This window comes from Fundulus heteroclitus, chromosome 18 (genome assembly GCF_011125445.2).
Source record: "Fundulus heteroclitus isolate FHET01 chromosome 18, MU-UCD_Fhet_4.1, whole genome shotgun sequence".
Classification (NCBI taxonomy): domain Eukaryota; kingdom Metazoa; phylum Chordata; class Actinopteri; order Cyprinodontiformes; family Fundulidae; genus Fundulus; species Fundulus heteroclitus.
Window position 1 is genome coordinate 3,490,168 of NC_046378.1, and position 16,915 is coordinate 3,507,082.

The following is a 16,915-nucleotide window of genomic DNA, read 5'->3' on the forward strand; positions in this document are numbered from 1 at the left end:
GAAAATATTTTTTTTTTATTTTTTGCCAATGCGCTCCTTGGGCTTCCTAGAAACTTTGCCCTATAAAAAGGGGGAATTATTTAGGTAATAGGTTGCAGTGTTAAATATATTTTTAAGAAACATACATCATCAGAATACTCTTAAGATGAGGCGCAAGTTAGTTTGAAGTTACACAAGTGAAGTGAAGCCTTTTCTTAGATGTATGCTCATGTCTAGCTCAGTGTGTAATAGCACTAGCAGCAAACATTTTATATTTTCCCAGATGATTGAAATAAAAGCATGTTTTAAAAATGAATTTCTCTAATTTGTTTTTATGAAATGAAAGAGGGAGAAAAAGATTTAATTAATTGGATTTGGTATAATCCAATTGGAGATTTAACTTTTAAGCCATATCGCCCAGCCCTAGGATTTGTTTATATACACCTAGAAATTATTAAAAAATAAATAAAAAAAAAATAAAAAAATTCTGCACACCAAGCCTCTTCAATTCCCTCTGACTTCCTGATTTTCTGAAAGCCCTTTTAAAGTCATGTTTGATTGGAGCAGTTTTAGTGCAGCCATAGTTTGTGATTAATTGGCAAACAATGTATAGAAAGGAGTGACGCATGGCCGCTCTCTAATGTGGCTCCCTAATGTCAGACTGAGGAGCTTGATGCACCGGGTATCCAAGGCAACCTAAATTAGTCTCAGCAGGTTTGTGGGCATTATGTCTCTTGGTGAGGAGAGACTGAGCAAGTGGGCATGTAAGAATAAAGAGGAATAGAAGGAAGAAGGGCAGAGAAAGGAAAGAGCGTGCAAAGGATGAGTGAAGAGCTTCAGAAAAGACCTGAGAGGGAGAGATGAGATTAGAAGCCAAGTCAGAGGTTGAATGTGATGAAAAGATGGATGAAGGGAATGGAGCGGGAGTCAGGCGATAAGAGTCACCGGGAAGCAGCATGCTGCTTATTGCATGCCATGAAGAATAAAGGCAGCAACTAGTCTGCAGGACTGCTGTGCTTCTGTGCTTGCTCAGAAAAAAGCCATCAAGCAATACCAGCACAGTAGGCTAACTAAATTACACCTCCAAAGAGCCAAAATTACACTTGATGTTGGAAACGTGCACATAAACACTCTGCAGAAGCACAAGGAAGCCAAGCCTGTATGCGCGCATACTGCCAGACACACAAACACACTTTTGTTACATTGACTGGATGACAGAAGGGGTCCAGGAACACAGACGGCCCGTGGGTGAGATGACGCACAAGCGTGCACGCGTGCACTCACACTACCCATAAGTCTAAATATACACATGTACAAGGCCTGTTCCTCTGATCTGTCACAGAAGTGGAGATGGAGTGATGGAAAGCAAAGGCAAATCTGTGTGATAGTGGAAGCACTTCTCACAGCGTGTGTGTGTGTGTGTGTGTGTGTGTGTGTGTGTGTGTGTGTGTGTGTGTGTGTGTGTGTGTGTGTGTGTGTGTGTGTGTGTGTTAGACACCTCAGTTCACAGCTCAGGGTGTTAATTGGGGAATGTGTGCACGTATGTGTAGCTGTGTTTTTCTTTCAAATCCCTGCAGCATCTTTTTTCTCACCCCTTCATCTGCTGTCCCTTCCCTCCTTCTCCTCAGTCTGTCATTCAAACACAATGATTGGATGCACAGCACCTTTAAATGTTTTTGCTTGTTCTTCCCATCAGTTTCTGCTTTATTGTCACATACCGTAGCTGTAAAAAAAAACAACTCTCCATACACCTAGAGATATTGCTATGGCACATCCTAAGGAGTCTCCATGGCCATTTCCTGCAGCGAGGGCTGAGAACATGTCTGAATGCCCCAAATGGGCCAGCCCCGGTGAAGTCCAACCTGCAGTGGGGGCCAAATCTGACTATCTGCAAGAATACTGACACAGCTATTGCTTTGGTCACACAGGGTCAAGATGGTCCTTAAAAGCTTTCTTTGCATCACATACAGCTTCCCTCATAAAATATACAGTCCAGGGGCTGTGCGGGGAGCAGATTCCAGATGTGTGGACTGGACATCCAAACTCCCATGACGACCCCACCATCGTTCACCTGCTGAATGAATGCCATACGGAAAAGAAATGCATATAATTCAGAAAAAAAATGTTAGGGGAATCCCTGAACATGTCACTCATCCCAATACATAAATATTTTGACTGAAAATAATCTGTTTAAATTACATCAAATAATATGCAAGTAGTTATTTTGGATCACAGTGCTAGAGTTGCACAATATTTGACAATATCCATGCTGGCAGTATCCTAATCAGAAAGGACTACTCATTTGATGGGATGACCTGATCTAGATTTTCATGGACTATTGCTCAGGGAGAGTGGTGGAGATTGTGATGAATTGCAATATTCAGCACTTGTATGGAAACCATGTGTTTTTTCTAACATCATGCAGCTCTACTGCATCCTTTGGGTTTGACAGAATAAATGCATCATTGATATTCTTATGGAAAGTAACGGGACTTAAAAGGGCCAGTTTTGGGAAAAAAATTCCCATCGCTGAATGCTGAAATGTATGTTATCTGAAACGATAACATACATTTAATGTTTCCATTCAGGATCACAGTGCACAGGGTAATAAAGTAATGACAGAATTTAAGCAGAGTTGTTCAGCTCAGGGAGCTAAAGAAGAAGCAATAGTTGTAATAAATTATGAATACTGCTGCACTCAGACTATTGATTTTGCCATCTTCTTCTACTAAAGGAGTCTAAGTGGAATTTTTTTAGGTAAGTGAAAATCTGCTGAAAGAAATGTCAGGGCTTTTTTTCTGCAGAGGACAAAAGAGAAGCCCTGGTTTAGAAATTAGGCAGCATAAACCTTACTGTGCAAGCACGCCCTCATGAGACGCCTGTATTTCTCTGTCATGATCAGTAATCTTGTTTGTCTTGTACAGTGTACCATGGGTGAATTAGTTCTTAAAGCAGTATATGTAACCATTGGTCCTACACTCGTGCTTTGCAAACGTGTTCAAATGCTTGAACTTTTTGCATTTTGTCAGATGGTGTGAAGATGCATAATTTCAAATCGAATTGAGATTTTAGTTTTGAACACCTCTTCAATTACTCTTTCTATTTCAATCCAGTATTGCTTTGTTAAGGGGCAACCCCAGAACATTGGGAAATTATCTGTTTTATGGCACCACAAGATCGCCAGCATTGGGTATCTCCATATTTTCATCTGTGCCAGAGTCGCAAAATACCTTATTGTGTTCTTCCAGCCATACTCTCTCCAAACTAATGAATTTGTGGTTTTCCATTGATATCAACTTTGTTGTGATCCTTCCCTAGCACCTCAATATTAGCTTCCCTCTCCCATATTGCTTTCACATATTCAGTGTTGTTTGCTTTCAAGTCCTCCAGAATCTTATACAATTTGGAAATAGCTTTTCGTTCCATCATTGACTTATAGGCTTCAATTATAACCTTTATGATGCTTGGCCATGTTGATTCTAGATTCCCTTTTCTAGTTTCTTGTCCTAAATAATGTCATAGTTGTAGGTATCTATGAAGATCCTGATTCATGAGGTTGTGCGTCTCCTATAGTTCCTAAAAACTCATTAATCTCTGCCTTCTTTTTTTTTATTTCCGCCAATTGTTTTTTGTTCTTTTTCCAGTCTTTTTAAGTCCGTTTGTAAACTTTTAAGCATTTCCTGTTTATTTTTTTCCCTATATGCAGCTCTAGTAATCATTTTTCCTCTCATAAATGATTAATATGCATTCCACAAAATTAATGGAGATACTTCCCCATTATCATTTTGTTCCACATATTCCTCAATCTCCTTTTTAATCACCCCCTTAATTTTTCCAGTTAGCAGAGTTCAGTCTTCAAACAGTTGTTGTGTAATCTTTAAATATATTTGACAGTAATCAGACCGGTCCATCACTCCAATATCACAGGCTTCTATTCTACACATATTCCTTGTATAAACTAAAAAATAATCAATCCTTGAATGCACAGAATAAGGGGCCGAACTATAGGTATAATCTCTTTTAGTGGGGTTAAGTTCTCTCCATATGTCTGATATTCCAAGCTGTGATAATATTTCCCTGATTTTTTTTTTTTTTTTTTTTTGGTGATTGCATTATTCTGCTGAGCTCTTCCTGATGAGTTAAATTGTTGATTAAGCTTTTGATTTAGATCACCTCCTCCAATAAGCATCCCGTCTCCTTATGTTGTCACCAGATCAAAGACATGTTTAAAGAAAAACCAGTCTGAACCCAGAGGGGCATAAATATTTTATAAAGTAACTAATTCACCTTCTAGTCTACCCACCAGCAAGACATATCTACCCTCTATATATTTTATTACCTTAATTGTTTGGAAACTAATTACCTTTGAAATCAAAATGAGAACTCCCCTTCTATGGCCTGATTTGTACGATAATGAAAACTCCTGAATATAGCCATTCCTCTTCAAGTTTTCATTCTTTGTCTGTTAAATGGGTCTCCTGCAAAAGAAAGTGCCCCTACTCCTTCTTTCCTCATTTTGCTCAACACTTTGTTTCTTTTAATTGGGCTACACAAACCATTAACAGTATAGGAGGCTATCTTGATATGATTATTCAGTGACACCATTTTTTTAAGCTTTGTTTTGTGCCATTTGTATTCCAGCCTCTGTGCTACAACAACCAAACTTTGTGAACAAAAAAAATTTGAAATAACAAAGAACATTTATGAACTCCAAAACTGAGGTCTTACAGACTCTAACCTTTTCTGAGCTCAAATCCAACTTGGAGGGAATGTCCCTGGACCCCTCATGACCTAAAACTGCCCTGTCAATCAGTCCAATCTGTAAAAAAATTGAATCCCAATACAAAACAAAACCCCGACTTGTACTTAAAGAAGATAATTATCTTTTAAAAGACTCTTGTCCACAGCTGGAAACATAATTTTATCCACATTATCCACATCCTTCCTTTGTGGGAACAATGTTGAAGCAGAAATTTCTATTGTCCCATAATGTACCAGATATGGCCAGTTGGGTACTTTAGATAGATGAGCTTACACTTGGGACGTCTCTGTGGATCTTCTAAAAGCCAGCAGTTTCTCCTTGTATCCCAGTGTGGAGGACTGCCTGGTTCTGACTGCGCTCTCCTTGGACGGAGCGCCACATCCGACATTCCATCTTCTCAATGGGATCCTCTGCTGGTTTGATGATGCCAAGCCAAAATCCTCTGATGACCATGTCTTTAGTTGCTACTGCTGCTGAATTGTAGAGGCAGGTTCCTCTCTGGTAGAAAACTTGAAACTTTGCAGAAATCTGATTTTGTTCTCTCTCAGAACTCTCTTTGCTTCTGCATATTCCTTTTTTCTTTCCATTACATCAGGGGCATAGTCATGGTCAGCATAGACTCTTTGACCATCAAAAAGAAAACCTTTTTTTTCTCCCAAGCCTTCTTGATAATGTCCTCTTTACACTTGTAGCTTAAAAGTTTTGCTATTGTTGATCTTGGTGGTGCATCCTTGGGTGGGCTGGGTTCTAGTGCTCCATTGGTGGTAATTCTACCTTTTCTGGGAGTAAGCCTTCCACAAACTTGCTCATGGACTTAGCCCCGTTTTTGGCACCCTTTTTAACTCCGTGCAATCAAATGTTATCTTTCCTGTCCCGCCCTTCTTGGTCAGTTTATTTGTCCTGTAGCTGTCTTTGAAGTTTGAGGAGTTCACACGCCACTTCCTCAATGCTTTGCATCCGCTCCTCTGTGTCTCCAATTCGTCTTTCTGCTTCATCAATTCTGCTGTTCATCCTTCTAAGGTCTTCCTTGATGTTGTTGAGGCTATTTACCGTCTCGCATCTAAATTCCCTTATCTCCCACACAATACCTACCAACTCTGACATTTTCTCGTGTACTTGCTCTGTTTCATGTATGAGCTCCTCCGTTAGTGGCGTCTTCGATACAATTCGCTCCAATGCTAGCTCCAGATGCTCTTCGACTCTGCTTAGTTTAGCGTTTCCAGCCTTTCCTATGGTTTTCCATCTTGACATTATCAGCATTTACCACAGGCAATGGGCTTTTTCTCTTTTATTTTTTTTTTCCGGGAGAGCTGCTTGTCTAAAATGTCGGCATATTGACCCCGGAACCTGAAGCCAAAATGCTCTTTTTCAGTATCAACCCACTCCTGGACTTAAATGCAGCTACAATCTGGGAAATGCTGCTTGGTAACATGTTATTTTGTCTTCCTACAGTCTGCACAGTTCGCTGCCAGAAATTCCTGATCTCACGGGTCGGGGAGGACTGGATCTTCCTAATCCTGCTTGGGCTGGTCATGGCCCTCGTCAGCTGGGTAGTAGACTTCTGCATAGCCATCTGCCTTCAAGGTAAGGGAAGAGAGAAGGTTTTTTTTCTTTTATAAGATTGCTCTACTTGTCTGATTTGACGCTCGAGTGAAACATTAATAAGGGCCTTGTTAAACTCGAATGTCTGTGATCAAAAATTTGAGGCTTGACAACCGATTTGAAACACTTAGAATGTGTTTTTCCTTTAATGGAAAGCGATTTCAGGTCTGCCAACACAATTCATCTTCACTTTGGAATATGTTGCAGACTTCTCACTTTACTGCTGAGTAAGTAACAGGAATAGACTGACCTATATTAGTTACTTAGATGGAAATACGTGCCAGACTCACTTTCAATGAACATGACAATCTCTCACAAAGGTCAAAACTCATATCCATCACGGTTACCTGATGTGAAATGCAAAGAACAGATTGTAAAATGTTCCAGTTACCCTGGAGCCTTTTGGAAACTCAGTGAATGTTGATGCTTAGGATAATGATATACTGCTAGAAGGATTAGAAAGATCTTATTATTCAATCCAATTTCAAAAAATATGTAACTCATTATGGGGGTTTCTTTAAAAAGTTGTAGATCCTGATGTCTGCAGGCAGCAAGGATCCTTTATAGCGGTCTGTCTTACAGTGGCTCTAGAGAAGCTTCTGACTGAAGAACTCTGTTGTTGTAAGACAGTCTGATGAAGAGGATACTCAGGGTTGTCCATAATGTTCTTTATTTGTGACCGGCCACAGCAAAACCATGAACAAGTCTCCCCGGGGCCGTTTTGAGTAATTCACAGTCAGAAAAAGTGGACTCTAAGCTTTCCAAGGATGTCAAAGTTGCGGAAATCAAATGAAGTTTGAAAAAGATATAAACTTTTGATTGTTGGCACTCTGCAAAGATGATTAAGGAGAAAACAAGCCTCAAAATTTCTTCAGAATCACCCCAAGCCAGGGGGGTGTTAGCAAAAGCTGTTCGTTTGAATTATTTAGCATACCTTGGAGCAACAACTCCCACCCCTTCATTGCCTGTCAATAGAGCGTCCAAATCAAGGGTCCTACATTACACTATTTGTGTTAGATCTGTGCATTGAACAAACATCATATACCGTCCAAAATATTACAACACCAAATTGAATGGTAACACAAAGACAGACACTCATACAAACAAAAAAACTAAGTACAAATCATAAACAGTAATCATTTACAAAGGTGTTAAATGTCAAACAGTAAGTCTGATAGAGCAATCTTCCAGGTTTAGCAGCAATTAATACTACAAAAGAAGACCAGAGTTTAGGGGTTGGTGATATGCCTGTCTGCTGATTACGCAGGAATGAATAGAGATGTTCACACCTATACAGTATGTTTTTTATACTATTGAGCTACGTCTACGGTTGAAACAGCAGAAATATATATTTTTTATGTTTTGTGTTGTATTAAAAACACTTACCAAATAGTCTGGCACTTCAATCATGTTTGGATATTAAAAATGGAAGGTTGAATGATACACAGCTTTAATTCAGTATGATGCATTATAATAGTTTTTTCATAATAGTTTTTTTTTTACCTTTTAAACTCACCCCATATCTGATAAATCCCATGTTTTGGCGCTCTCTTTCTGTGTCTAAATAATCCATCCATCCTCAGGGAAAAGTTTGCAGTTCAAGAGTGTGTCCTAAGTGCACAACTGCACCGTAGTCCAAAGCGTACTTCATCTTCCTCATTTTCAGTTAACATCATCTAGAAACTAGGAATGCTCTCCATCTGCAAACGGTATTATTTACGCTGATTTCTCCTGATACAGAATCGTTTTTAAAGTTTACCATTTTAAAACCTTTGAAACAGTAATTTTAAGCATTGAAGGGTTACTTAATAACATCAAGTAGCATATTTTGCAATAAAATGAAAATCTGTTTGTTTTTTTTTTGTCACAAATTGAAGGTTTTTCACCTTTTTTCTCAGTTTGGCTCCACTGACTTGTTCATAGTTTTGAGGTGACAGGTCACATTTTATGAGGAAACCCTCTTTGCACAAGTATAAGGGTACTGTGGTGTAGGGAGAATTTATAAAAGGTGAACAGAGGTAGATTAGGGGGGTCGGCAACCTTGACAGTAACCTACTTTAACCTCCACAGTCTAACCCTGCATTAGGACATGACCTCTCTGGTTTTTGCATTCTTTGTCTGTGCTGCGGCTCTAAATTAGTTGTGTTTTTTAACACTCCTGCTCTGGCTCTACCATTGTGTTTCTACAGCACAGAAGTGGATGTATGGTGGTCTTGACAGTAACGTGTTCCTGCAGTATCTGGCCTGGGTCACATACCCCGTGGTCCTTATCACCTTCTCTGCCGGCTTCACTCAGATCCTCGCCCCGCAGGCTGTTGGTATGTCACACACGGAGGCGTTACACAGAACACAATACAGGACAGAAACCAGAAACACAGACACTGTCCGCATTTATGCAGAACTCTGGGACAGTGTACCCTTCTTTCTGTTTACTGAGTATTAAAAGATTATTTGTTGGCCTCTTCATAACCTTTATATTTGACCAGAATTTTACAGCTGGTGTATCATTTCTAAGATTTAATAGTTTACATGCTGTTCCAGTTAGAGGGTCACATTCAATCAACATGTATAGCCTGCAATAGGGGGCATTTAAAGAATAATGACCTAACAAACAATCTTTTCTCTAATTTACAGAGTGGCTCAAAGTTCTACACATGAGTCCAAATATATACAAGCACCTTCATAACCTTAACATTTGGATAAATATCCCTTAGTAAGTGGCACATTGACGATGTACCATGAATGAGCCACCATTGAGCAATGCAGCAGTACCACTGGCAATAAAGCAGCCCCTCAGCATGAAGCTGCCTCCCCCATGCTTTACAGTGTGTACAGAGTTGTTAGGTTTGAAACCTTATTGTGAGGAGTCCATGTGACTCTATTCAAATTGGCGAGGGGTTTGAGTTTTTCACAGTTTTGTGTTTGATCTTAAAATTCATTGGATTTTTAAGATCAAACTTATAAAGCTTATCTTGAACAACTTATAAAGCTTATCTTGAACAACTTTAATGTCCCTGATGACTGCATAGGAAACTGGAACTGTCTGTAGTGTTTCTGTCAGAAAACCTCACATTTGTTCCTTAGAGCGTCCTCTCTGTCTCTGTCCGAGTGTGGAGAAGGAGCGTAAATCCCCCACCAGTCTTCCAAATGCATCAGTATGTCCTGGCATTCACGTTGGGTGCATTTGAATGCAGCACAACGCAGTGTGTAAGTACACTCCTGCAGCTAAGGAGGAGACTTGACTGTCACTAATAGAGGCTAAAAAGATGGCTATGCTCCTAACAATCTAAAGCCTTATCAAGCAGAAATTATGTCAACTATTTTCCTCTACTGCACAGGGGAGGGTGGAGCCAGAGGAATAATTACATTTTAAAATGATAAAACACCAGCTTGAGAATTTAGGGACTAGATAAAAAATGGACTCACAACAAGCCTCTCATTTATGCAAGAGCTAACTCCTGAGCTGTTAGATTCTGAAGGCTAAACATCTAATAAAAAAGAGGTCGTCTGGGTTGGGATCAGGGTGAGGGGTTGGGGCCATACTATGGACCGGGTAGGTCGGGTTTCGGAGACTGTTGGGGTAGATTGTATCTCTCTTTGCAGGTGTAGAATCAGACTCAGAGGATATTATATTATCTCCTTTTCCTCTCTATTCTTTTTCACTTTCTCTCCCTTTTAGCATTTTGCCTCCTCTGTTCCTCTCCTTTTTTCTCTTCTACTTACCTGTTTTTGTGTCCATTGAACATGAAATAGTCCCAGCATAAAATCTAATAAAGCTTTCTGCATGTATAAATCAAGCGGAGCACTATGGCAAAAGCAGTAAGGCTCCAATTGTGAAAGTAAAATCTGTTGGGTTCTCTTTGGCATTAAGACAATTCATAACGTTACACTGCCAGACAGGACACACACACATCCAAAAAAATAAGCCATCAGCAACATGTAAGATGTTTTTTGCTGTGCTAAAGATGAAAATACTGTATAGTTGAAGGAAAAGTGGGAAAAGGACGCAGGGATTCTGATTTCACAGGAGAAATGGGAGTAAATTTGTTTTTTTCAAAGTACTTCAACCTGTTCTCTTGTCTGGAGGTAACACTGTTGGAAGAACAGCATAAGATATTTTAAGTCACAAAATGAGGAAAATATAAAAATGGTGGGACAGATTGCTGGAGGAGTTTGTGGATTAAGAGGAGCTTATTTTCATCACTATTTTGGCACTACCTACAACTGAATCTGGATGGGCAACGTATCAGTAAAATCTAGAACTTGCTGTTTGGATGAGGAATACTACTTGATTTTGTGAATATCAATCTTGGTCAAGTGAATGTTGAGAAATACAAGGCGATATAACGTTAGAAATTCTCCACGTGAGAAACCAATAACGAGGAAATGGCCCTAAGATTTTTCAAAATGGAAAAGTTAACTTATCTTTTGTAGACTCAGTGACACGTTTTTTTTATAGAAGTCGAACACCAATAGATGAGGATCAAAACCCCTAACGAAGGCCAACTTGAAATGATATCCTGAAGCTTTGCTTTCCCTTACGTCTCTCTTTATGTGGAACTTAAGTAACACAAGGGTGAGCTGGAATTACTAAAAAGTTACAACTTCTGAAGGCAGGATGTTTATGCTGGATTTGATTGCAGAGGGCTGAATACAAATATACAGAATATCAGATAAAAAAGGGTATCATCCATCCTTTTTCATTTACCTGGTAAGACTACCAGTGGAGATGGGTACCAGCAACCCCACAGTCTCACACCCCCACCCAGAACGACCCTGTAAGAGATGGGCTTGTTGATGCGTTGGATGCAATAAAGGAAACTTGTTAGACAACATTTAACATTCTGCAATTTTCTCAAATATTTAAAGTCCTAGGACGTAGTGGTGAGTCATAACAGGGCAATTTCAGTTGCTCATTACTCAAAGCTGATTGTCCAGCTGTAAGCACCTCCTCTTCTCTCCTGCAGGTTCAGGCATCCCCGAGATGAAGACCATCCTGCGAGGCGTGGTGCTGAAGGAGTACCTCACTTTCAAAACGTTTGTGGCCAAAGTCATCGGGCTCACCTGCGCCCTGGGCAGCGGCATGCCCCTGGGCAAGGAGGTAACAGTCCCCAAAAAAAAGGTCCCCACTTTACATCAAAGTCCTCACTTTACTAGTAATATGATCAAAAAAATGTTCTCGCTCAGCTGGCAGTACAAGACCACACACACACACACACACACACACACACACACACACCCTGAGGGTCTTCAGCTGGCGCATCACTGCAGCAGTATCTGTAGTTTTGATTCAGCGCAGGCATCTTCCTCTTTATTTGTCTCTCCCATTCTAATTTTTTCACTCTTAATCTTGTCAGTTCCACGTCAAGCTCTGGTCTCACTGAATTTTAACTTTCTCTGCAGACTTTCTTGTTGTTGATGTGGGTTTTTTATTTTCATAGAGCTTTTGTCATATGTGACTCAGCACAAAGATGAAGGCTAAAGTGGTGCTTAACCTGAAGTGATTGCATCTGTCTCATGTCTTTTATGCTTCTTTCTGTCAGGGTCCCTTTGTGCACATCGCTAGTTTGTGCGCTGCTCTCCTCAGCAAGTTTATGTCTCTGTTTGGAGGAATCTATGAGGTGAGTTTCACAAATTGTAGTATGACTCATATGGTTTTTCCTTTTCCCTCTTCTGCTCAGTTCATTTCAGTCTGTTTCATTGGTGGTACTAACGATATTAAGATGTTTACTATTGCCCTAGTGCCCTGTAAAGCAAGTTATCCAGACCGTTGGAACACTAAAGACCACAAAGTAGTGTATAATTGTGAAGTGTGGGACCGGGGACTGAAGATATCTCTTGGAGGATCTCCTTCATCTGGTCTCTGTATCCTCTAATAAGGGGGACGTGTCTAAGAACTTGGGGAAGATGAGTACATTACAATGACTGAGGTCTCCAAGGTAGTTAAAAAAGTCAACAACATATTCCCTAAGATGCTGAAGGCTCTGGTTATTGTGGGAACATTAGTGGACATTAGTGATATAATGCCAAGGAAACAAAGTCCAATGAGAACATAGTTGTGGAGAAGTTTAAATAGGGTTAAGTTATAAAACATCATTTCAAGCTTAGAACATTTCACAGAGCTCTGTTTAATCGCAAGGTGTGAAAATGGAAAGACTATGCGACAAGTGCAAACCTAGCAAGACATGGCTGTCCCCCGGCAGGCCTGGCCAGCAAAGGAAATTCAAAGAAGTTGCAAAGAGGCTTATGGTAACTTTGGAGGAGCTGCAGAGATCCACAACTCATGTGGAAGAATTAGTTGAAAGAACAGTTTAGTCATCAATATCAAAAGTATGAAGAGGTTCAAGGAGGCTGAATGGTTTTGCAAGGCACTGTATACAGTGCATTAAAGTTTTACATACAGTTTAGATAATATACACACACACACAATTCTAAAGGTTTTTCATTCAGAAGACTTGAAATGCAGATTTTCTCCCTCTTCCTTAGGCATTGCTATAGTTACATAAAGTCAACATGCATTGATAACGTGTGTTATAAATGTTTAAATACACTTTATTTGTCAACAAGCAGCATATTTTTCATGTATACAACTTAGTTTCTAACAGATTTGTATTTCAGTGTGGGAAGTGGGGGGTTTATCTGTCGGGAGAGCAGCGTGAGATCTTAAAGCAAGCAGAGAGTCTCTCTGACTCTCATCTTTCCCTGTGATGAGATGTGAGCCCCTCTCTTTGGGGAATTCTAGTGTTGGAAAAATGGGAGGGTTTGAGTGCAGCACTGAGGGTAGTTGTATTTAAAACTCCCTCTCTCTTCACCTACTATATGGTCACAAAAACCCAATCAGCAAGACTCTGTGCTGCAGGCCATCTTTTTGTGTATCTTTTACAAACCCAGTCAAAGCATCTTTGTAGTATCGTGTTGTTTCCAAGAGATGGTTGGAAGGTGCTACTGCAATGTCACACAAACAAAGACTGAATAGTAAACCGCCTACAGTTGTTCTAGAAGATTATGAAATATAAATAAAGGGAATAAATCTAGTATTTATGTTTGAAAACGGATGCTTTTCTGAATATCAAGCAAAGTATAGGACCTCAGGTCCTGGAAAGGACTCTGTGATCAAAAACCTCGTCCCATTTTTTGAACTGACTTTAAGTTCCCAATGAAGACATTTTTGGATGAATTTGCATCACTGTTGTAACTTGCGTATCTCAGCAGGCTTACATCAACCTCAACAGTGATGGTAAAGCAGGACATAGCTCAGGCGTATAAATACAGACACTTCCAAGCCACTGCAGTCACACATCTCTGTGATAATAAACCCAAAGGGCATCTGTCCTCACAATAATAGTTACAACTCATCAGTATCACTGACTCAGTATGAGATGAGGGTGACTGATAGCAGATGGCTTGATCTGGTGTTGGTGTTAGTGCCATAAAAGGCACAGTTTGATGTCATTACAGAGCAATTACCTGGTTTTCTATGTTTTTAGATTTGTTTCATTTCAGAGGTTCCTTATTGTGATTTTCTATTTAACCAGGGACACGTGTTTACATACGCCGAACTACACCTTTCAGTGGTTCTGAGGGTTCTAAAATGCGTTTTAGCTGAACGAGGCAAAGGTATATGAACTCAGTTACATCGGTTAGGTTGTGCCGCTTATTCACAACATGTCGTCTTAAGGCACTTCACAAAAAAGTCCGCCTCCACACAGATTTCAAGTCAAGTACATATATTCCAAATTGATCCTTGTTCTCAAACAGTGCCGTCAGGTTTATTGTTTAAATTTGTTAAAATCAAAACCAGCATCTTGAATCGAGTCACTGACTTGCAGCATTCACTCCTCCTGGAATGGCATGTAGCCACAGTGGACCATGGCTTGCATTGTGTCATTAACTGAGCAGCACTTTCTCATACGCAGCATGCATGTAGGGACAGAAAGGAAAACTGCCCTTTAACAGGAAGAAAGTTCCAGCAGAACCAGGCTCACAGTGAACGGCCGTCTGCCATGACCGACTGGGGGTTTGTTGCAGATCACTAAAGGGATTGTCATCAGTGATTATGATTAACTGCAGCTTGTAATTTCTGACAGTTAACATAAAAAAACATTTGTTTGATAGAATATTGGGAAAAACTAATTTACTCCAGGAAGATGCAAACTGTTCGGATGCATCTCCACTTTGCCAAGGTCTGGAAGAAAACCATAATGGTCACAGTCAGATAAAATGGTTCGGCTTTTTAGCAGAAACCCAGGAAACACTGGTACTTGATTCTGCATGGAGTCGGACTGGGAGGGTGGAGGTAAAACTGAAAATGGCCGCTGCCCACGTGTAAAATCCAAAGGACTATTGGAGAAAAATGTTTGAGCTTTTTGGCCACAAGGATTAAAAAGTATGTTTGGAGAAGTTGAGGGGGAACATTCACAACTCAAAGATCCCTTTATCACCTGTCGAACACAACAGTGGCAGCATTATGATGAGGGTCTGTTTCACCAGATGCTGCCTCAGTGTAACCTGTGAGAAACACCAGAGTTATTATTTAATATAATAGCTGCTGCATTTATATTTGTCTTCATTTAAAGCCTTACGTTCCTGCAGTTTTGTAATGCATCTTCTGATGCGTCATGCTTCAAACATTCACATTATGTTGCCTTCATCTAATGTTCCTAGTGGCTCCTCGTCCCTGGAGAGCCATGTGTTGAATTTTATAGCATTCTAATATAGAGTGTGCTGCACGAGTGAAGTGTCCCACTGCAAGTGGATCTGGTCCTCTCCACAGTTCTAAGTACAGAATGCTAATGCAGCCTGTGGGCTGTGAAAAAGCAGCTTTTCTTTCCAAAGTGCTCTACTTACAAACATAAAAAACCAGGATGAGTGCCTCATATGCATGTGGAGAATGTCATTTTCTGTAGAGGGCTGGTTGGGCCTATTTGCATAACATGTTTTTATTCAGATTTGTGAATGTGAGGTGATGGAGTGTAAATGCTAAAACATTAAAAAGGTTGTTCTGATTCACACCGTTTAATCATTTGATCTCTGCGTGTTTAACTCTGTCTCTCGCTCTCATGCCACACGAAGGAGCCGGGTCTGGTAGGGATTAAGGTAAATCAGATGCACGTTTTCCAGCATGCCTCCCTTCCTTTCTCCTATTGAATTGACTGACACTGTGAGAAAGTTAAACAGTCCATTAATCAATGTTTCTCACAAGAGGTCAGACGTTTTAAACACTGCAGCTAAACCAAAAGTCACCTGTCATTCACCATTACTTCAATCCTTTTTTGGGGGCAAAAGACAGGCAATACACTTGTCTAAATAAAAGGAAAGAAGTTGTTTTAATTTATCAGCTTCTGTGAATTTCTTGTACCCACTTTAGTTGCACCCCCCCCCCAGCTGAAATATTCAAATCCATCAAAATTTGGGTCAGCGTAAGCTTCAGTTCCTCTCTGCTGTGAAAAAACGTGTGTCTGTCAGAAGTAGCACCACTTGCAAAAGCTGGATAAGCTTCAGTAAAGTGAGAGAAATATACAAGCCTCTAACCTGTCTTTCGCATTACAATGCTGCTTGAAGGACTTCAGTCTCCTGGGAACCAAGGTAGGTAAAATGAAAGGGTCAAAGAAAGAAAAGCAAGTAATAAAACTCCATTTCTCAGGATGCTCCTTGGTCCACTTTTCCTGCAGGAAAGCCGAGCAATCCTTTCATTTGTTTTAATTTATTTGGCTTACTGGGTTTTACACTGAAACTCTTCACCGAAAGGACTCGTCATTCTCAAAAATGCAAAGAGCTAACCAGATGTTTCTGATGTTCTATGAACATTTGTTGGAGACATTATTTAAGCATAAGTTCAGTTCCCTTTTTTAAACTCGTGCCAATGCTGCTATATTTGGCAAAGCTTTCCCTGATGAATTTTTTTCTATTGGAATTTCAGCTACTATTTGGATACATATATATCAAGTTGGTTTGTAGTTGACAGCATTATTAACCAGCATACCAGTTCAGTGATTTGTCAGAAATATATATACATATATAGAAAAATAGGTAATACTAAGGCTGAAAAATCTATTGTGCATTCACATACAAATGTATCTCATCCTGTGTTTCAGAATGAGTCGAGGAACATCGAGATGCTGGCGGCAGCCTGTGCAGTGGGAGTGGGCTGCTGCTTTGCTGCCCCCATAGGAGGTTTGTTTCCAGGGGGAAAACTGTCACTTACTGTAAATTCTATCAAATTAATCTAAAAAATTATTAAGCAAATAAATGAACAGCCTTTGACCAAAATCTGCAATTTTATGCAAAAATGCATAAAAAGCATTCTTTAACCTCGAAAGGAGGTTAAAGGAGCTATAAGTAAGACTGACACCTTGTGGCTCGAATTGGTATAACAGCTTGCCAATCACAACAATCTAAAATGCTGTTTTTATGTATTTATTTTAAGTACAATACACACAAAGGTAATTAGAGATATTTTTTGTGTTCTAGTTTGTAATTTCTAGTGCATATGGATATATACATTTTTAACAACAGAAGAACAAATGGCTGAATGAGCATAATATCAATTTAGGAGCTATAAGTAATACTGAC

The 16,915-nt window shown here is 39.8% G+C and overlaps 1 protein-coding gene across 6 annotated transcripts in view; it reads left to right on the forward strand.

The window, feature by feature from the left end:
* LOC105926762 (chloride channel protein 2) overlaps window positions 1-16,915 on the forward strand; it is a 178,177-nt gene that overhangs the window by 74,752 nt on the left and 86,510 nt on the right. For 4 of the 6 annotated variants that reach the window (XM_036149739.1, XM_021316865.2, XM_036149743.1 and 1 more), the window contains 5 exons: window positions 6,194-6,325; window positions 8,533-8,661; window positions 11,311-11,444; window positions 11,887-11,964; window positions 16,438-16,516. In XM_036149739.1, the coding sequence (XP_036005632.1) occupies window positions 6,194-6,325; window positions 8,533-8,661; window positions 11,311-11,444; window positions 11,887-11,964; window positions 16,438-16,516 (552 nt within the window). Of the gene's footprint in view, window positions 1-6,193; window positions 6,326-8,532; window positions 8,662-11,310; window positions 11,445-11,886; window positions 11,965-15,415; window positions 15,440-15,904; window positions 15,929-16,437; window positions 16,517-16,915 lie in introns of all 6 variants that reach the window. The other 2 variants (XM_036149738.1, XM_036149740.1) reach the window with 1 other exon arrangement.